Here is a 21,842-nt window from a genome sequence, read left to right as displayed (position 1 = left end):
CAAATTAGAGCTGAAAAATTTTTAAACATAGATATTCATAAAACATGAACAACAATTAAGAAAGAGTTGAACAGAGCCAATTAACTCACCTCTAATAAGTCTTAGATTTTTAGAAGAGCTGGGCATTGGAGTAAATTGCTGTTGAGTTTGAGACATTTGCACTGTTTATCATACAGTTAGTAAATATCACTTAACTGATCTAAGTTCATGAGGCATAAGCACAAAAGTATCTTCTGTAAGTTGTACATTTCTCTGACACACCAGGGCCACAGTTGTCTCTAGCCGTTCTGTGGAGCACAGGGCAGAGTCCAAGGCCCAGGTGTTTGCTAAGGGGTTTTCATGAAAGGTTATGTTAGCAACAGTCAAAACAGACTTACTTGCTTGTCTTGCCTCAGAATTGTGTTTCCCCAAAAAGCCTTCATCCATGGGTAACTAGCAGAAGCATTGTGGATGAGAGTTTGCCACCCCAACGTGATAGTGTAAGTGTGACCTAAGATATTCTGCACACTGCTCATGCAGATATAAGTATACATTGTAATTTGATTATACTAGCAAAATCATATCAGATACCACTGTCATTAGACTGTATTTACAATCTCATATCAAATTCAAGCAGCATTATTTCTTTTCAACAATAACAGATTCCAAAGTTTTCAGTGATGCTAAATTCTTGCTAGTCATACTCCAAAGTGAGGCACCATTCTTTCTAGGTTGCATTTATTCATTGATTTGTGAAACAATTATTGACCACTTGTTATATGCCATGAAGAGTGTTCAGTTCTGGTCACAGAGTAGTGAAGCAGTCTGTCTCTGCTCAGTGTCTGGGTGGAGAGTTGGCTGGGGGCAGGTATTAGGGTGCAGAGGTATCAAGAGTTAGGGAAACAGAGGAAGTCTTCCCTAACCCCTACCTTGGTGGTGAGGGAAGACTCTCTAGAAGGAAGGATGGAGACTGGGGGAGTGGTTCAGGCAGAGGGAGCAGCAAATTAAAAGTTTCCAAGGTAAGAGAAGGGGTGACGTTTTTGAGAAACAAACAAAAAGTTGGGTATGGCTGGAACGTAAATTCTGGGAAATGGTAGTGATTAAGCAGAAATGGGGGGAAGGTGTAGACCAGGGCCTCGTTAAGGAATTCAAACTTTTTCTGAGACAGATCAGTGCCATTGAAGGTTCATAAGCAGACTTGCTTTATTTCAATCTCAGATTTCAGCCACCTATCACACCTGACATGACAATTGCCCAAGAAACCATCGGAGATAGTTTCAGCATTGCAATCGTTGGCTTCGCAGTGGCTTTTTCGATCTCCACAGTCTATTCCCTCAAATATGATTATGCAATCGATGGCAATCAGGTAAATTTACAGCCTACACTAGGTCTAATTTGGCAACTTCACATCATATTTTGTGTACACAATATCAATGATGCCGCGTCTAATAAAGACTCCTTCTTGTTCTCTTGTCAGGAGTTAATAGCCTTGGGTGTGGGTAACATAGTCACTGGATCATTCAAAGGATTTGCCTCAAGTACCGCCCTCTCCAGGTCAGCAATTCAGGAGAGTACTGGAGGCAAAACACAGGTATTTTAGGATCTTTGCTGTGAGGACCATCCTAGCATTAGTCCCTGGGGAATGGGAGGCAGGGGAAAAGTTGATTTTCTCACGGGAATGTTTTCCTCTACAAAGGTTACTGGGATTCTCTCTGCTGTCATTGTGCTGATTGTCATTATGACCCTTGGATTTCTGCTGGAGCCTCTACAAAAGGTAACAATCCTCCCTCTTTGATTGCTTGCTATCTTTCTTCTTTGGGTGATGAATCAAAGACCCAGGTTTCTAAACTCTGGTAACAAACAGGAAAATGAGGTAACTGCACACTCTTAAGGACTCTTCTCAGACAATACTCTACGGGCCAACATATTTTTCCTCTGGTAGCATCTTATGAATGTTAGGAGTGCACATGCCCAAAAGACCTTATCTATGCTACTCTTCCCATGTTCATAGCCTTGAATATAATTAATATTTAGACAGAAAGACAACTTGGCACTGCAGCTTCAATATGAATTGACTGAAGCAAATATTTTCTTAAAGGTTGAGAGCCTCTCCTCTATCTCAGTTAGAGAATGGGGCTACCAGTCGCTCAACCTGTTCTTAGGAATCCACCCTGTATCTCCCAGAGTTTGGTTTGACTCCAAGACCAAAGCTGTCAGGTTGTAGGATGAGAGTGGACAGCCATACACAGACTTGCTGTGTCCTCCTGCTCCTCTGTTCAGCTCTCCTGAGCTATAATTTTTGAGGCCTTAGGTAAATGTTTTGTAAACTGCTGCAGCACTCAGATGCAAAATATAAACAGCAGACTCTGTTGGAAACTCACAGGATCTCTAGGAAACCAGACAATGGTATATACATGGTGCTTTGTGGTGTTAACATGACTGTAGGGTAGTGTATGACACACTGGTTCTGGAGCCCTACAGACCTGCTCCTAATCCTGGCCCTTATATCTGTGTGTTTTGTGGCAAACTACTTCTCTCAAACACAAATTCCCCATTTGTAAAATAGGGAGGGAAATTGTACCCACCTCACAGAGTGGCTGCAAAAAATTGAAATAAAATAAGTAGGTGAAGTAGTTAGCTCACTGTGTGGCCCATGATAAACACCAAATAATTTATTGCTAATACTGTTATTATTATTATCTTATGAACATTCTATTACACTTCTGACTACAGAAGATGTAGACATGTCACATATCACAAAGGATGGTTGACATCTAGGTCTTTTTCCTTGTTTGTTGGTAGCAGGAATGTGAACTTGGCCCTGAGTTTCTAGATTCCCAATGCAGTCACCCCAAAGAGCCTCACTGGGCCTATCTGTTTCGAGCAGTGCAAAGAACTCTTTGCCAAATATACGTGTTCTCCATACACTTACCTTCTGATTTCCAAAGGAATGGTATAAAAGGATTCAATAAGCCAACCCCAAAGAAATATAAGAATGTATATGTTCACACAAATAAATGTACACACAGCCTCCCTACATAGAGGATTCTTCCCTCTTGTGCTTCTCCCAGGTGTGCACTTGGGCTCTCCCTCACCCACGTCAACTTGGAGAATTAAGGAAACAATTGCCATATAAAATCCTATCCCTCCTGTGAATAAACAATGACCAAGGACATTGTCCAGAATGTTAATCAAAACTCCTTCTATAAAGGATCCACATGACAAGTTCTTTTCAGACTACTGTGTCTGTAATGTTCTTGTTTCACTTGAGTAACAGTTTTTGCTTCTTTTTATCATGGGAGGGAAAAATAACCCATAGTGATAGCTAATAACAAATGTTTCTTCGGTGCTTACTAACTAAGCATCAGCAGAGTCCTAAGCATTTTACATTTATGTAAACTTTTATGTCAATTACAGTGTAGATACCAGGGGAAATTCCTTTCTATTGCTTCTCAATGCTCTGCAATCTTTAATTTTTTAAGGGTTCTTTAAGTTGTTTCAAATTGTTTTTCTGTGGAATATTGACCAGGTGAGAAGTAATGCCTAATGGAAAGAAAACTATGTCTCTTGTGCAGGTAGCACTGGACATGCTTATACTAAAGTCCCCCAACCCAGCAGGCGTATCGTAGAGAGTCTTATGGAGCCCTCCCAGGCACCATGACACTGACATCTTATGCAGCTATAGCACAACATCAAAGTCGTTGAGATAGTGCTGTCAACTAAATGACAGACTTTTTCATTTTTCACCATTTTGAACTGGCATTTATTTGTGTGCAATTTCCTTTTTAAAGTTACTTAAAACCATATTTAGCCTTCTAAACAATGACCTGTGTTCTCACAGTGAATAAAATAACTGGTTAGATATCAAGTTGTAAACGTCACCTGTGAAAATCAAGTGTCCAGATCAATTCAGTGATCTTTGAGATATGAAAATAAAAACTTGTTTGGCTTTTTCTTGTACACTTGCTTATATGGTGTGAAAGTAATCCACATACAAATTTTATAGTCCATTCAGAATGTACTATAATTTTATAGTCCATTCAGAATGGAACAGCCTGAATTGAAGGTGAGGGCTAGGGGCATGTCTCCACTATTCTGTTAAAATCCAATAAGAAAGAGCTTATTTGGCTGGTCATCATTCTCCACCTTAACTGTCTTCATTCCAGTGAGACTCGTGACCGAGTTGGGTGTTGGAGGAACCAGAGCCTGGAGCGCTGCCACGCGGAGCAGGGCTCCCCACCCAGGCCTCCTAGTGAATCTGCTCTGCAGTGGAATCCACGTCAGGGCTTTTTAAAAGAGGCTGTGTTACTGGATAGTTAGCACTAGTTTGGAAAATAATAATTCACCCATTCATTGAAATAATTATTAAGCCCCTCCTGCATATATTTACCACTGTCAGTTCTGGGGATATAGCCGGGAACATGCCAGGTATGGTTCACACTGTCCCAGAAAGTCTGTCTCAAATCTTTGTTAACCTGTCTCTGATCTTCAGCTTCCTCTTTCAAAATGGCATGATTGCTGTGTATCATCAAAGTTTTGAATTCTTATTGCAGTACCCCAAGTTCCCCAAACTTTTTAAAACAAAGAACCCCCTCCCTCACTTCCAATAAAGACTATCTCTGATTCAGAAGAATTTATTTCTGTAATAGATCTTAAGATCTGTCTTTCACTGTCCCAAGGCACAGGCTACGACCACGTGCTGTCAGATCACCTCCTACCATCCACGGCATGTCACCATCACTGCGGCAGGGAAGGTCTGGTGTGTCTTGCATGGGATTGCACACAAGAGAAGGGTGTGCCCTTTGCTTTGAGGCCCTTTAAAGGATTCACTTATCCACAACTTTCACCTTTGCTTCCGTATGGCTTATTTGGTTATCTGAAAGTACATCTGCAATTTATGTTTTTCACAGTCTGTCCTGGCAGCTTTAGCTCTTGGAAACTTAAAGGGAATGCTGATGCAGTTCGTGGAAATACGAAGATTGTGGCAAAAGGATAAGTATGATTGTGTAAGCAGAGGCAACATTATTTGAGAAAGAAATCAGGATGGCATTTAATGCTGATGTAAAATGCATATTTATATTGTACACTAAGAGAAATTTTGTTTCTATATGGCTGTTAAGATGGCCTTTGTTTGTTTTACTATCTTTAAACTGCATACTCTCATGATCATTCTCTGAGATCTTAATTGAAAAGGGTGAGCTTCTGGCAAGCAGGAAATGCTCCAGGAAACAATAGGGGACAACTTCCTTAAATCTGTTTTAAAAATTCTCTCAGTCATCCCAAAGGCACAGAAACTCTAAAGTTCAGGGTATATATTGATTCTGTTCTTCATTACATTATATGTTAGTTACCAGAGAACCTGTGAAAAACTTAAATTCTGAAAATTCCTCTTGGAAATACTCTATAAAGGCTCCCCTTGCTCTCAGCATGCCTTACTGTGAGAAGCAGAGACCATAATTATATCAGGTCAAAGTCTGTGGCATAAAAGTGCTTAACGCATCCTGTGCTCCTTTACCAGCATGAAGTAATAAACTACACTTGGTTTACTTTTTGTTACTGCTAGATAATTGTTGGGAATCTTCACAGCCCTTTGGCATACCAAGATTTTATTACAGCAATCATAGCCATTAAGGAAATCAGCAGACCAAAAGTAAGAGATTAGTATATTATATACCAACTAATTTGCTAATTTTAAGGAACAACAGCTGGCTCTGGAATTTTAGCTGTGATAGATAGACTCAATCATTTACTTAACTCATTCAGGGATGGGATTAGCAATAGATACACTCTCTCTTTGGATTTTTTAAATATCTGCTTGTGTTTCTGTGGTTTAGAACCTGAGCCGGCAGAAATGACCCCTGGAGGCAGGTTGCTTCTTTTGTACACTTCCAACCTCTGCTGTTGTCCCTAGAAGTTTATGCACCAATGGACTGAAGACATTGTACTTGAATCAGAGTCAGTTGTACTGTTGACTACAATTGACTTCTTTTTGCCTACAATATGCCTTCTTTTTGCAGCTGATTTGGATCATGACCTTCATCTTTGTCATTGTCCTGGGACTTGCTTTAGGCCTGGCTGCTAGCGTGGGATTTCAGCTCCTGACCATCGTGTTCAGGACCCAATTGTGAGTGACTGTTGCACTCTGTATCCTTGTAGACTCGGACCTGCCAGTGCCAAGGAAAAAGAACTTGTCACTGGTCAAGGGGAAAGTAGCTTAGTTGATAGGCATGCAAATTGATCATGATTGGCCGGTCTGTTCTTCCCCAGGTTGCTCACCCCCGAAGGGCAACAGAACAGCATGAACTTATAGCATCAGCCCAGAGCCCTCCAGCTGTTGGTCTGCTCCCTGCTTGCTCTCCAATTCAAAGAAATCATACAAATCTCTTTGCCTTAGATTTTTTAAACATGGGGCGTGCTACTGAGAAGAGTGTAATATTCTCCATGTCTAGTGGAGGGTTGTTCTTCTTTATAGGTTGCTAGATTGTACTCCCACCTGAAAAACATGGAGCCGAATTAAGAGAATTTCTGAAAGGCCCCTCCCATCCTAGAATTCCACAAAAAACACTTAGAATGATTGCTTCTTAGCAGTCACCCAGTGCAAACATCTTTCTGATTCTTAAATCTATGTCCTACAATGTTACTACGAAGTGAGCACTCAGCCTAAGTAGGATTACATGTGTGACAGAGAAATGGGCTTTTTCAGAGGTAAGGAGTTTTAGAATAGTATTATCATAGTTAAAGTTAATCCTTGACTGACAGAATACATTTATACTGCAATGTTCCTGCATTCATTTACTTGTTTATATTTTCATTCATTTCTTGGAGACTCATCAAACATAGAGACAGACTGGGTTATCTTAGGCAAATGATCATACTTCTGCATGTCCACACCAATACAACTGGGTCATTATATCTGCCTTATGTCACCAGATAACTGTGATATTCAGAATATAAATGGCAAAGTCATATAGAACCTCTTTGTATACCACAATATGGTAGATAGGAGGCACTGTCTTAGGAGCTGTAGAAGAATAAATAAAACAAAGTGTTTGCCCTCCAGGGTCTCTGATGGCATGATGAATCTTTTAGATTTTGAAAATGAGCCTGCTTTGGTATGCTAGCAAAACATCAATGATAGCCTTATAGGCCTCCCAAATGTGTATGAAAGGTTCATGTGGTAATGATTTTCCCTACAGTCCAAAATGCAGCACATTGGCTAATGTTGGAAGGAGCAACATCTACAAGAATAAAAAAGATTACTCTGATGTAAGGAACATTTACTTTTTATTTTGATTTGCTAAATGATATTAATATGAGTCTATTGGGCACCATCTAATATTACTTTTCTGCCTTACAGATGTATGAAGTGGAAGGAGTGAAAATTTTCAGATGTCCATCTCCTATTTACTTTGCAAACATTAATTTCTTTAAGCAGAAAATTATTGATGCTGTAAGTTTAGGCATTATTAATTATTTTTTGTAATTCCACCAAATATCTAGAAATTAAATGTTTGTTTTATAACGAAAGAGGGTCATTGACTTCACATATGTTGAAGTTGTGTTAGAGTTCTTGTATCCCATGTCCCAGAGCAGGTGAAAACCTCTTACAGGTTTTCCACAAAAACCTACCCCCTAGTCCCCCGCTACCCTGCCAAGCTGTCAGCCTGCTCTCTACCTACGGGGCTACATGTTTTTAATAGATATTATCCTACAGAGTTTCTTGAGGAATCATTTTCAGAAAAGCAAGAGAGTAATGTTTAGTTTGATTGTACATTGAAGAGATTCAGAGTAGCAGACAAATATTTATAATACAAATGAAATTAATAAATATATCATAAGTGAATATTGAACACAAAATAACAACTGGGTGTCCCTGGTGACCTGGAGAGAATATGACAAAGAAGCAGTCTTCAAGATTCAAAAACAAAAACTCAGCACTTACTCCTGAACCTGCCTTTTGGTCTCCTCTCTACATAGAATGTCTGCCTCAGCCCTATTATTATTAGTTTGGTATGCATCAAATATTTTTCTACCCATTTTTTACAATAATTGACCATATTGTATATATGATTTCATGTACTGTTCTTGTCACTTAATTTAGTATCTTTCTGACTAACCACATTTTTTAGTAAGGGCTTTTTTTATTACATATTTTTTAAACATTTGTTTCTTTTTTTAAATATACTTTATTGATTATGCTATTACAGTTGTCTCAATTTTTTCTCTCCTTTACTCCCCTCTGCCCTGTTTCTCCCCTCCCATAAGCATTCCCCTCCCCTAGTTCATATCCACAGGTTGTACATGTAAGTTCTTTGGCTTCTCTGTGCCGTGTACTATTCTTAACCGCCCCCTGTCCATTTTTTACCTACCTATTATGCTTCTTACTCCCTGTAACTTTCTCCTTATTCCCCCGTCTCTCCCTCCCCACTGATAACCCTCCATGTGATCTCCACATCTGTGATTCTGTTCCTAGTTTTGTTTTGTTTTTTTAGGTTCTGTTGTTGCTCATTATAAGTTTGTTGTCATTTTATTGTTTTTTTAATGTTTATTGATTGAATGATTTTAAAGTGAGAGGACAGGAGAGAAGAAGAGAGAGAAAACCATATATGACCTAATTGTGCAGATCAAACCTTCGACTTTGGTGTGTCAGGACAATGCTCCAACCAGCTGAGCTACCAGACCAAGGCTTTTCATTACATAATTTGATTCTCCTTAGCTGTTACTCTGGAGCTACCTATTGCCACAATAAAAATGCATTCATTTTGAAAAAGGAGAGATGAAGTTTATTCTCAGATCTAACATCAAAATCATAAAATAAAATCACATAATAGATATTATAAAATATAATCAACTACATTTTAATAGAATAAATTATTTAGAAGCAGAATGCTAATCAGATGCCACCTATACTCAATAAATACAATAGAATCCCTTGAGAGTTGTGTAAGCCAAAAGCACAAACAGATTCAAATTAGAGTTTAGACCCATTTAAGGTAATTTATGGATAAATGCTGGACAGCACAGAGGTGTTTAAATGTTAATAACTTCAGGCAGGCTGAGAACACCATAGTTCTGACACAATGCTCTCACTGATGTTGTTTGAACCACTTATTTTTATGATAATTCCCTTTATTATGTGTCTCAGTCTCTCAACCCATCCCACTGAAGAGCATTAGAATTATTCTATATAAGTAGCAGAATATTCAGTACTCTTTTAACACAACAATGGGATTTTCAGGTTGGCTTTAGTCCACTTCGAATTCTACGCAAGCGCAACAAAGCGATGAAGAAAATCCAAAAACTGCAGAAGAAAGGCCTGCTACAAGTGACGCCAGTAAGTTTCTTGGCCACATTTCTGTGTATTATGCCAAAAGCTCAGCAAAATGAAGGTCAAGATGTTGGTTCTATTGTTTCAAATAAAGTGCCAGATAAGCAAGATATTTCATGTGTCAATTAATGTGGTATTTTTAAATGGCATCTTAGAGGTTCTCCTTAAATTGTATTCTCCTGGGAAAATTTTTATTCTCCAAAGAAAGGAGTTCACAGTCTCATTTGCTTGACCTAATTTTGAACCTGTGCTTCAGAAAGTCACTGGTTACCTTTGACACACAGAATGTACGTCTTGATTGGAATTATCATGCATATTACTGTCCTCTCTTGCAGAAAGGATTTATATGCACCAGTGATGGACTGAAAGATTCTGATGAAGAGCTGGACAACAACCAGATAGAAGAACTGAATCGGCCAATCAACACCACAGACCTGCCCTTCCAAATAGACTGGAATGCTAATCTTCCTCTCAACATTGTGGTCCCTAAAATTGAACTGCATAGCCTTATTCTTGATTTTTCAGCAGTGTCATTTCTTGATGTTTCTTCAATGAGGGGTCTCAAAACGGTAATTTCTTTTTTTCTTAATGGAAACAACCAATCAACGACTAAAAGTGAAAACTTGTATTGGTGGAAGGATGCTCTTTTAGACAATACACACTAAAGTAGACGCTGATAATAATCTTAGAATACTCCCTGGAGTGGGAGGACAGCTGAGGCATGTCCCATGAACCTTTTAAAAGTGCATTTCCCATGAGACTGGCATAAAATTTTTGTAGGCTACCAAACCCATCTTTTTAGTGTATGTTGAACCTGCTAGTAGACAATTCTGCTCACATGCCTTTCAAATTCCAATTCTGTGGCATTTTCATATCCTTAAGGACATTGTATCTAAATTGTCCTGAAACACAAACTTGAAAGTTCTCAGGGAAAAGTGAAATAAGGGTTCCTTTTATTCTTATCTCTGTTCATTATAAGCTGATCAAAATTCACTTGACTAAATAGCAATCAGGTTGTTTTTTTTTAAAGGAGATATGTGAAGGAATAATTGTCATGTGTCATTTAAAAGCAGGACTGAAACCATCAGGTTGCAGTCTGTTTTCTTTACATAGTTTTGTCAGTATTTCTAAAATAAAGAAGGTTCTAACAAAGATACAGAAATAGATATAAAGAAAATTTAAGAAATTCCACATTTTCCCTCTTTTGCTTGTTTTTTTCACAGAAAGCTATCTATATAAGAACTAAGCTGAGATAAGATCTATTAAGTATGAGTGAACTGGATTAAAACTAGATAATAGAATCAATATCTTTTTGTTCAAACTTCTCTAAAAAAATCTTAACATCACATAACTCTCAAGGCTGCTTGGCTTTTCTCTATTTATTTTTGTATTTTTTAAATTTGTTTGTGTCAGCTTAGGAGAAAAAAACAGGCACACACAATACTTATTTTTTATCCTAGCAGGATAGCACAAGGGACAGGGACTCTGCCAACATTTTTTAAAACCCTAGTTTTTAGCTCTGTGTCTTATAGATCAACAGTATAAGCTACTTTCCTCACCTTATATGACCTTAAAAATATCACTACTTGTATTTGTTCTTAGCCTAGAAACCAAGCAATTGGATAAAGATTTGTTGGTGCTCGACAGATCCAGACACTGTGGGCAGGAATAACAAACAACTTAAGGGTGCTAGGGTTTTCTTATGTTTATTATGTAGAAAGTTCTAGTCAAGATCAATTCACAGAAAAAAAAAAACTGTTTTAGGATAATGATGTCAGCAGCATGGTGTATTGAAAAGACTCCTTTGTTTCTCCCTAAATCTGAAATTAAATCAGAGTTTACCTTGTGAATTAAGGCAGAGCATTTTCCCATCATACTTTCAGAAGAATGATCACTTTTAACCTTGTCCTTATGAGGAGAGCTCTTCCTTTGGATTTATTTCTTTCTGTCACAGAGCCTTGTTTTTAACTTCCATGTCTCTTTATACTATTGTCTCTTTTCTGAGTGTAACAGGTTCTAAAAGCAATATGTCACCCATAAGGCATAATTACAACAGCTTTCTTCACATTTCAGACAAGTGAAACTGTTGCTCAAGGAAGATCTACTTTCTCTTTTAACAGATTTTGCAAGAATTTATCAGGATCCAGGTAGACGTATATATTGTTGGAACTGATGGTAAGTTGTTTTTATTTTTATATTCTGACAATCATTTCAGGTTCATTGCCAACTCTCAATCTAGACAGCTTAAGAACAGCTATATTTTTGTTATGATCACCAAGAAGGAAATCTAATCTGTACTGAGGCTACAAAAATCCTTCTGGAAATAGCATCTTTACATTTTAGTTGTGTCAATATGTAATTAAATTAACTTTACAATTTGAATCCTAGTTTAATAGGCAGCAGAAAAATGAATATGTAACTATTTTCACTCTAATCTTCCTGAAGAAGTAGGCTTGTTTTCTCTCTTCCTTGCCTCCCTTAGTACCTTCTGCTTCACCTTGCTGATGACATCATCAGTAACGTCTGGATTATCAAGATCAACTATCTCCATTCCAGCCTCATTCTCACTTTAGCATTTGGCCCTTTTTTTTGCTTTTGTCTTTGGACCTCTGCCTCTGTAACTTCTGCAAGACCATTCTTCTGATTCACCCCCATCACCCTCATAGCAACTCAGTGTCCAACATTGACTCCTCTTCTACTCTTTGACAACTATTCTTTTCCAGTCTTCACCTTTAGACCCTCTAGTTCTAATTCCATAAACTTAAAAGTTTTTAAATTAATTTATTGTTGATGCTATGACATGTGTCCCCACTCTCCCCACTCCCCTTTTCCTACCTCTGCCTTTTCTTCTGGCCATCTCCACACTATTCTGTGTCTATGAGCTATGCATGTATGTTCTTTGGCTAATCCCTTCACTTTCTTCCGTCCAGCCCCTCCTTCCTCATCCCCTCGGACAGCTGTCAGTCTATTCCATGTGCTCATGCCTCTGTTTCTATCTTGTTCATTAGTTTATTTTGTTCATTAGATTCCATATATAAGTGAGATCATACAGTAGTTGTCTTTTTCTGACTGGCTTATTTCACTCAGCATAATATTCTCTTGGTCCATCCATAATGTGACTGAGGGTAAGATTTTCTTCTTTTTTATAGCTGTGTAACATTCCATTGTGTTCATGTGACACAGCTTTTTTATCTACTCACCTACTGATGGGCACTTGGTCTGTTTCCAGATCTTGGCTATTGTAAATAATGCTGCAAGGAACATAGGGGTGCATATGTTTTTTTGAATTGGTGTTTCAGGATTCTTAGCATATAGTCCAAGCAGTGGGATCGTGGAGTCAAAAGGCAGGTCCATTTTTAATTTTCTGAGCAACCTTCATACGGTTTCCCAGGGGCAGTACCAGTCTACATTCCTGCCTACAGGGCATGAGGGTTCCTGTTTCTCCATATTATCTCGAGGAGTTGTTGTTTGTTGATTTATTTTTGGTAACCTTTCTGATAGGTGTAAGGCAATATCTTTTCTTTTACTTTTTAAATTATATTTTATTCATTATGCTGTTACAATTGTCCCAATTTTGGCCTCTTTGCTCCTCTCCACCCAGTACCCCCAACTCCCTTGGGCAATCTTCACACCATTGTTCATGTCCATGGGTCACGTGTACAAGTTCTTTGGCTATGCCATTTCCTATACTATGCTTTCCATCCCCATGTCTATTCTGTAACTACTTATTTGTACTTCTTTTTTTTAATATATTTTATTGATTATACCATTACAGTTGTTCTATTCCCCCCTTCATTCCCCTCCTCCCGCACACTCCCTCCCCCACCATTCTCCCCCCCTTAGTTTATAACCACCTGTCTCAAGTTCTTTAGACTCTATATTTCCCCCACTATTCTCACCCTCCCCCCTATCAATTTTCTACCTACCATCTATGCTATTTTCTGTGCCTTCTCCCCCCTTCTCCTCCTCCCACCCCCCTGTTGCTAACCCTCCATGTGTTCTTCATTTCTATGGTTCCACTCCTGATCTAGCTGTCCTCTTGGTTTGCTTTTGTTTTAGGTGTGGTTGTTAATAGCTGTGAGTTTGCTGTCCTTTCACTGTTCATATTTTTCATCTTCTTTTTCTTATATAAGTCCCTTTAGCATTTCATATAATAAGGGCTTGGTGATGATGAACTCCTTGAACTTGACCTTATCTGAGAAGCACTTTATCTGTCCTTCCATTCTAAATGAAAGTTTTGCTGGATAAAGCAATCTTGGCTGTAGGTCTTTGGATTTCATGACTTGGAATACTTCTTTCCAGCCCCTTCTTGCCTGTAAGGTCTCTTTTGAGAAATCCGCTGACAGTCTGATGGGTACTCCTTTGTAGGTGACTGTCCCCTTATCCCTTGCTGCTTCTAGGATTCTCTCCTTCATTTTGGTCTTGGCTAATGTAATTATGATGTGCCTTGGTGTGTTCCTTCTTGGGTCCAACTTCTTTGGGACTCTCTGAGCTTCCTGGATTTCCTGGAAGTCTATTTCCTTTGCCAGACTGGGGAAGTTCTCCTTTATTATTTGTTCAAATACGTTTTCCACTCGTGGCTGTTTCTTTCCCCCTTCTGGTACCCCTATAATTCGGATGTTGGAACGTTTAAAGATGTCCTGGAGGTTCCTAAGCCTCTCCTCATTTTTTTGAATTCTCATTTCTTCATTCCTTTCTGGTTGGATTTTTCGTTCTGCCTTCTGGTCCATTCCACTGATTTGAGTCCCAGTTTCCTTTCCATCGCTATTGGTTTCCTGTGCATCTCCCTTCATTTCAATTAGTTTAGCCTTCATATGTTCCTCTAATTTGTGACTATAATCAACCAGTTCTGTTAGCATCCTAATAAACAGTGTTTTGAGTTGTGCTTCTGAGAGGCTGGCAATTTCTCGGTCACTTAGAGTTATTGGCTTTGGGACTTTGAGTTCTTCTTGCGCCATCTTTCGGGCTGTTTGTGCCTGTTCCGTAGCAGGATCAGAGCCCTAAGGTGTTCACTAGAGCAGGGCAACTAAGTCGCTGGGTTGTGACGTTGTATGTGGGGGCGGGGTCAATGAGGAACAATGCCATCCCATCTGCTGCCTCCTGCTGTAGCCCCCACAGGTGCTGCAGCTGCCACTGTTACTGGGCCTGACCGTTTTGTCCCTCTGCACACGAGTGTGCCACCGCCATCAGCCCTTGCCCCCTGGGGCCTGTGTGGTCCGTCTCACTGTGCGCGAATGTGCAACCGCGGTCAGTCTGCCCCGCACCCCAACTGGTTCCGGGCTGCCTGCGCGTCTAGGTCGGGGGATCTGTCCTGCCCGACCCAGTTCTGCTGCTGGCTCCGCCCTCTTACTGTCCCCGTTGAGCTGTTAGTGGTTGTCGGACTTCCATATAACTCAGTTTTCTGTTTTTTGCTGTGTCTTTGGTCTCCAAACCGTTGTTGTATTCAAACTTGGTTGTGGGAGAAGGCACAGTGTTTCCACCTATGCCTCCATCTTGGCGGAAGTCTATTTGTACTTCTTAATCCCCTCACCTCTTCACCCATTCCTCCATGACTGCACCCATCTGACAACCACCAAAAAACTCTCCATATCCATGAGTCTGTCTCTGTTTTTCCTGTTTTCTAGGTTTGTTTTTTACATTCAATTTTTGATAGATATGAATTTATTGCCATTTTATTATTCATTTTTATCTTCTTTTTCTTAACTAAGGTCTTATAACATTGCATATAATAATGCTTTGATGATCATGAATTCCTTTAGTTTTTTTTCCTCTGGGAAGCTCTTTATTTGCCCTTTGTTTCTAAATGATGTCTTTGCTGAGTAGAGCAATCTTGGCTGTAGGTCCCTGCTTTTCATGACTTTGAATATTTCTTGCCCATCCCTTCTAGCCTGCAAAGTTTCTTTTGAGAAACCAGCTGATAGTCTTATGGGAGCTCCCTTGTAGGTAACTAACCGATTTTCTCTTGCTACTTTTAAGATTCTTTCTCTTTAACCTTTGGCATTTTAATTATGATGTGTCTTGGAGTGGGCCTTTTTGCAGTCATCTCATTGGGGACTCTTTGTACTTCCTGGACTTGCATGTCTATTTCCTTCACCAAATTAGGGATGTTTTCTTTCACTATTTTTTTTCAGATAGATTTCTAGTTTCTTGCTCTTTCTCTTCTCCTTCAGGCACCTCTATGATGGAATGTTGGACTATACTTGAAGTTGTCCCAGAGGCTTTTTATACTATCCTCATTGTTTTGGGTTCTTTTCCCTTCTTGTTGTTATAATTGGTTGGTTTTTTTCTTCCTTTTGTTCCAAATAATTGATTTGATTCTCAGCTTTCCTCTCTACTGTTGTTTCCCTATAAATTGTTCTTCATTTCAACTAATGTATCCTTCATTTCTGAATGGATCTCTTCAATGCTGTTTAGGTCCTCACTAAGTTCCTTGAGCATCCTTATAACCTGTGTTTTGAACTCTGCATCTGAGAGATTGCTTATCTCCATTTCATTTAGTTCTTTTTCAGGAGTCATGATCTGTGTCTTTCACTTGGGCCATGTTTCTTTGTCTCCTTGTTCTGACAGCCTCCCTGTGTTTGTTTGTATGTATTAGGCAGAGCTGCTATGACTCCCCATCTTAGTAGTGTGGCCTACTGATGTAGGTGTCGTATGGGGTCTAGAGGTACAGCCTCCCCTATCAAACAACCTGGGTACTTGATCAAGGTGCTCTCTTCCTGTAGGCTGAATACTCCCTCCTCTTGTTGAGCTTGATAGCTGTGGCAGGCCAATGGGAAGGATTTACCCAGGCTAGTTAGCAACAAAGACTGGCCATAACTACAGATCACCCACCTGTGCTCTCTCTGTGGAGCATAAGCTGTGCAGGGGCAGGCTGGTGGTGCTCCAGTGAGGTCTGAGCTATCCACTGGGAGTGCAGGCTCTGGGTTTTCCTGGGTGGTGCAGGCCAAGTTCCACCCCCACCTGTGTTCTGCCTGAGGGTACCCTGCATGAGCTATAAATCAATCTGAGATGGCTGCTCCTTGTGCTGGGCTTGGAGATTCCCAAGTGAAGCCAGGCTATGAATCTAGGCTGGCTGCTGCTAGTGCCATGACTGGGGCTACTTAGCAAGAGGTATGGGGACTGGGGTCTCAGTCAAACTGGCTGTTGCTTATTTGAGAGGATTTAAGAAGTTGTGAAGCATGAGCCAAGATCAGCTATTCATATGGAAAAGTCATGGTTAACAGTTTGGGTGGGCCCATAATTTGGGTGGGATGGAGTCTCAGGGGATCTCCAGGGGAGGGCAAATATTGTTAGCCAGGTTGATGGAGTCTAAGAAATGACATCCAGCTGCTGGCTCTGTGGCTCTGTGGCAGGAGGGCTCAAAAAAGGAACAAATGGCCTCTGCCCACCTTCCTTTCTGAGGGAAAGTTGTCCCCCAGCTCCCTTGATGCCAGACATATCAGTTCCTCCCAGTATGCCACTGGTGCCTTTTCAGCTGCTCCCCAGTGCGGGAGCTCAGAAGGAGTGAGTCCAAGTCCATATGTGAGTTCTTTAAGAGAAACTGCTTGGGACCCTGGAAGTTTCTTCTACCAACTCAATCCCTACTGGTTTTGGGGGCCAGAACTTATGGGGACTTATCTTCCTGACACTGGAACCCTGGGCTAGAGAGCCTCATGTGGGGCCAGGACTCCTCACTCCCGAGATATCCTTCTGAAGTTTTTATCTACCTCACATAGGTTTAGGACCAACCCATTTCATGTCTCCACCCCTTCTGCCAGTCTTTTGTTCATTTTTAGTTTATTCTTGAGTGTTGTAAGTTAATGGTCTAGCTTCATTTTTTTGCATATATGTGTCCAATATTCCTAATACCATGGACTCTTTCTAGTCAATCTTCTGCATGCTGTGGCTACAAGTATATCTTGTTAATGAATTCCCAAACTATACCTTCATCCCAGGCCTTTCTTCTGAGGTGCAGATCCATGTATTCAATTGTTTGGATGTATACTAGTCACCTCAGATATACATGTTCAAAACTAAATATATTATTCTCCCTCCAAAAACCACTCCTTCTCCTTTCCTGCCTCAGTCACTCCATCACCACTCACTCAGTTGCCTAGAGTAGAAACTCTAGGCTCATCTTTAATTTCTTCTTCTTCCCTTCTCTCTACATCCAGTGAGTCACCTGTGGATATCGCCTCTTGAATCAGTCCCTTCCTCTCCATTTCCACGCCTTAATCCAGATCTTTATCATTTTTCATCTAGGCCCTGGGGAACAAGTTTCTAACTAGTGTCCTTGTGTCTAAACACACTATTCCATTTTCTGACTAGAAAACTCCTTCTAGAATTCATCCTTTATTAACTGTGAGAACTTCCTAGCTTCCCCAGACAGAGCGCTGTGGTCTTCAGACTGCATCCCGGAAAACACATATCACAGTGTTCTGCTGCTCTGTGGTTGTGTTCCCACTAGGTGACACTCTTCTAGGGCAGGTTCTGGGTGCTAGGGATACAGCTGTGAATAAGACAAGCCCCTGCCCTTATAAATCTTACAATCTAGAGGGAAAGCCAGATAATAAGTAAATAAAAATATATTCAGGTAATAGATTCAGTGAAGAAAAAACTGGTTAAGAGATAGAGTAGCACAGATGATCCTATTTTAGACAGGCGATCAAATATGTCCAATAACATGGCATTTGACCAGAGACTGGAATGAGGTGAGGGAGTAACCTTGACAGTATCTTGGGGGAAATCACAGATCCTGAAGGAGGCATGAAACTGGCATCTTCAGTTTGGCCTCTCTACAGGATCCTATCCCTGAAATCTACAGATACAGCCTAGTTCTCTTGAGCTCAGTAACCCTTTAATCTATTACGTAATTTTATTCCTTCTCCATCATCTCAGATCTTTTTGAAAGTATCTGTTTCTTCTGCTTCTGCTGCCTGGCATCCCACTCAGTTTTTAACAAAAATATTCACTGTCCCTCCATCTTTCTCCAAATCCTAGTCATTCTTTTCATGGTATCTGCTTAGTCAAGTCTTCCCAGATACCCACCAAGGAAAAATATGTTTTTAATAGTTTTTTTTAATTATAAAGAGGGCAAGGGAGGGAGAAAGAAAGGGAGAAAAACACTGATGTGAGAAACATCGATCAGTTGCCTCTTGTATGTGCCCTGATGGGGGAGCAAACCTGCTACCCAAGCATGTCCCCTACCCGGGAATTGAACTAGCAGCCTTACTCTTTGCAGGATGATGCCCAACCAACTGATCCACACTGGTCAGGGCAAGAGGAAACAATCTTAACCCTACTTCCTCTGAGTTTCCATAGCACATAATCTGTACCCCTCTTATTCATTCAACAAAAATATGAGGACCTACTATGTGCTGGTAATTATTTTAAAAACTAAGAAAACAGTAAAGAAAAGGTCAGATTCTTTCTGCCTTTAATATTCTATAGTACTTTTCCTTTCATTACTATTGGTATACATAAATGTTCTTATATCATTGAGGGCAAGATTCATGTGTAATTTATCTTCTGATCCTTCATATTACCTATCCAGGACTTTGAGGTAATATTTGGGTGAGTGATCTTGCAAACAAGTGCTGGTTAATGCCTACAAGAATGAGATTCCTCAGAGGTGATTGGAGAGGTAATGTGGGGTGCCCAGAAAAGATGTTTTCTGATGAAACCCAGCAGCTTTGAGGAAATGGACTACAGTAAGTACCTGATAAATAACTGGTCTGGCAACCCAGAACTGCCACATAGCACTGGTCTATGAGCATATGTTCTGTATGTTTGCAAATGAAAATTAGAATCCCCAGCCTCAAAGAGAAACCTATAGCCAAATAGTTATTTCTTCCTAACAATTATTCTTTTTTTCTCTATTCAGATGATTTCATTGAGAAGCTTGCACGCTGTCAATTTTTTGATGATGAAGTCAAGGACTCAATATTTTTCTTAACAATCCACGATGCTGTTTTGCATATTTTGATGAAAAAGGATTACAGTACTTCAAAGTTTAATTCCAGTCAGGTACCAGCTCTTTGTTGACCTTCATATTTGCACAACTAATTATCTTTACTTCTTAAATTTCCTTTTGTTTTTCAATATTTAAAAATATTTTCCCTAACCTATAATTCTGTTTTCTTTTTTCAGGAAAATGATAGAAAATTTGATTTCACCATACATACAAATGGAGGATTACGTAATCGAGAATGTAGGGTAAGATTGATTCTTCAGCAGTTTTATATTTACTAGATGTAACAACAACATAACACAGAACTTGTTTGAGGATCTGTGCTTCGTCCCTACACAACTGAAGCAATGCCAGTCCCATATGAACTTGGAGTGAAACAACTCAGACCAGGAGAAACAGGATGGAAAATAGCGATACAAGATCTCTGTTAATGCAAGATTGAGTATAATATAGAGAAAACTTTTTATGTTTATAAAGTACTTACAACCAAAATCTTATTCTGGTCTCGTAATAATCCATGAGATAGGGAAAGTATTGCTCTTTCCATCTATAGATGAATAAGTAATGAAGCTGAGAAGCTAATACACACTTCCTGACTCCCAGGTGTGTGGTAAGTCCCTAGTACAGTGCCTAGCCCAGCAATGAAAGTTAAGTTCCTTCTCTTCCTTACCAGAAAGAGTTGTCAAGTCATCACTTAACTGGATAGTCCCATTTCATTCTAAAACATTCGTCTTTAGAGTATTATCTCCTTTAAGGAAATGTCTATAATTTGGAAAAGGCAGAAACACAAAATGCTGTAGGCCAGATACATGGTAGGTGCATTACATTCATTATCTCAATTCTTACAACAATATGTGAAGACGATATCTTCATTTCACAAATGAGGAAATTAGGGGGGCTCAGAGAACTTAACCAATTTGCTTAAGATCACACACCACAGTGACAGCAACAGGATTTGATGCCAGGACCTGTGCTTTATTCACTATTACTATACCAGCTCTATCCTTTGTTGAAAGACTAATGGAAGTGAGGGTCTTGAGAAAGAATCTAATGATTGTCTTCAAAGTATACCAGGAAGAAAGGTCTAATAAATATAGCAAGAAGAATTTAGATTAGGAATAAAGAAGTGTTAAGAGTTATATTAAGTAGAAAAAGGCTAGATGAAAAAAGCTATTCCAGAAAGTCATGTAGGCCTAAGGTAAGAGGAGAATCGAGAAGAGCACCATGACTGTCTCCCAAGGCAGATTCCAGAGAAACCCAAATCTAGCACCTTGCCTGAGCCCATCCCTTCCCCTCGCCCCGAGAGCCTCATCTGCAACCCTCTGTCCAGCAGCTAGATTCAGAGTTAACACCAAGTTTTAGAGGATAAAGTTTAGCAACAGAATTTCAACTCGATGGCTGATCAAATCTTAAGAACCAACCAACAGAATATAATCAGCAGCATTTTACATATGTTCCTCTGCATTTAAAAAGAGAAACATTTAACTCCAGCTCCTTGCACTGCATAGAGGACGATAAATCAGCAGTCACGGATAGGCCACCAGTGGTGATTTATGTAAGAGGTGAGAGTTCCTGGCCAACATAAATAGCCCCTTGGAGTTGAGTGCCCCGTGAAACACATGTGAAGAAATACATTGCTACAAAAAGTTGTATTGTTACTGTAAGTTAAATTGGACCTTCAAAAGATACTTATATTACAACCTGGTATTCATGGTTTTATGTTAACCAAGTTGAAATGAAAGGTATTTTATTATTAAAATTCAAGACAAAAAATTGTTGATGACTCAGGCAAATTCTAGCTCCTAATTTTAATCAGATTCATCACATTTTAAATGTAAGATATGATTATTGAAAGGGATAAAACTCAATGAGTTGTTTTTTTTTAAACAAGAACTCCCTGTCTTCTTCCAGGTATCAGTTGAGACAAAATTCTAATCAATATATAATTCAGAGGGATTCTCATCGGATTGCCACATAAAGAACAACTTCATACCCAGAAAGTTATCGATAAATTCATACATTGTATGAAGAATATTTTTATTTGACAGAATTATATTCTAAACTTTGGAACAAGATTATTCTAGCTTGGTATTTTTCACATATGTAGTATAAAATTATCTAAGCACTCTTAATTTTAGAGCTTGTAGATTTGTCAGAGGAAGAAGTTTTTTTTGTTTATATGTATTTTTGTAGCACTGACAGATTTCTATCCAAGTCACTATTTTCATGCATGTTTTACAATGTACTTATACCACTGATTTGAATCTTGCATTTTATACTGCTCATACAAATATAGCTCCACTTAAAAAAGCAGTTTATACAGATGTGTTATGTTAAATTTCTTGTCTGCTTTCTGCAACATCCTTACTGTGAGCCCCCTTTATAGTGGTCTGACTGGAAGCTTGCTACATGAGACTCTTTTAACCTCCCTATAATGAGACTTCTTTGTCCAGATTTTATGATTACCACTACAGCTTTTTAAAGCATCCAGACTCCTATCCAGATTTAGAGACAGTTTTTCCATAACTAGCTTTTGAAGCAAATTCTTATTTTTCTCAAGCTCTTAATATAAAAGTTATATAAGCT

At 39.3% G+C, this 21,842-nt stretch overlaps 1 protein-coding gene across 1 annotated transcript in view; it reads left to right on the top strand.

Annotated features, from left to right (window-relative positions):
- SLC26A3 (solute carrier family 26 member 3) overlaps positions 1-21,290 on the top strand; it is a 33,359-nt gene extending 12,069 nt beyond the window's left edge. The window contains exons 8-20 of the mRNA XM_037070642.1: positions 1,198-1,345; positions 1,457-1,570; positions 1,676-1,753; positions 4,890-4,985; positions 5,997-6,103; positions 7,176-7,245; positions 7,337-7,429; positions 9,218-9,313; positions 9,643-9,876; positions 11,428-11,482; positions 19,170-19,312; positions 19,436-19,501; positions 21,168-21,290. Of these exons, the coding sequence (XP_036926537.1) occupies positions 1,198-1,345; positions 1,457-1,570; positions 1,676-1,753; positions 4,890-4,985; positions 5,997-6,103; positions 7,176-7,245; positions 7,337-7,429; positions 9,218-9,313; positions 9,643-9,876; positions 11,428-11,482; positions 19,170-19,312; positions 19,436-19,501; positions 21,168-21,191 (1,324 nt within the window). The 3' untranslated portion in view covers positions 21,192-21,290. The remainder of the gene's footprint in view (positions 1-1,197; positions 1,346-1,456; positions 1,571-1,675; positions 1,754-4,889; positions 4,986-5,996; positions 6,104-7,175; positions 7,246-7,336; positions 7,430-9,217; positions 9,314-9,642; positions 9,877-11,427; positions 11,483-19,169; positions 19,313-19,435; positions 19,502-21,167) is intronic.
- Positions 21,291-21,842: the final 552 nt, after the last annotated feature.

This window comes from Sturnira hondurensis, unplaced genomic scaffold (genome assembly GCF_014824575.4).
Source record: "Sturnira hondurensis isolate 20B ecotype Veracruz unplaced genomic scaffold, ASM1482457v3 Scaffold0018877, whole genome shotgun sequence".
Classification (NCBI taxonomy): Eukaryota; Metazoa; Chordata; class Mammalia; order Chiroptera; family Phyllostomidae; genus Sturnira; species Sturnira hondurensis.
This window is presented reverse-complemented; position numbering and strand designations above follow the sequence as displayed.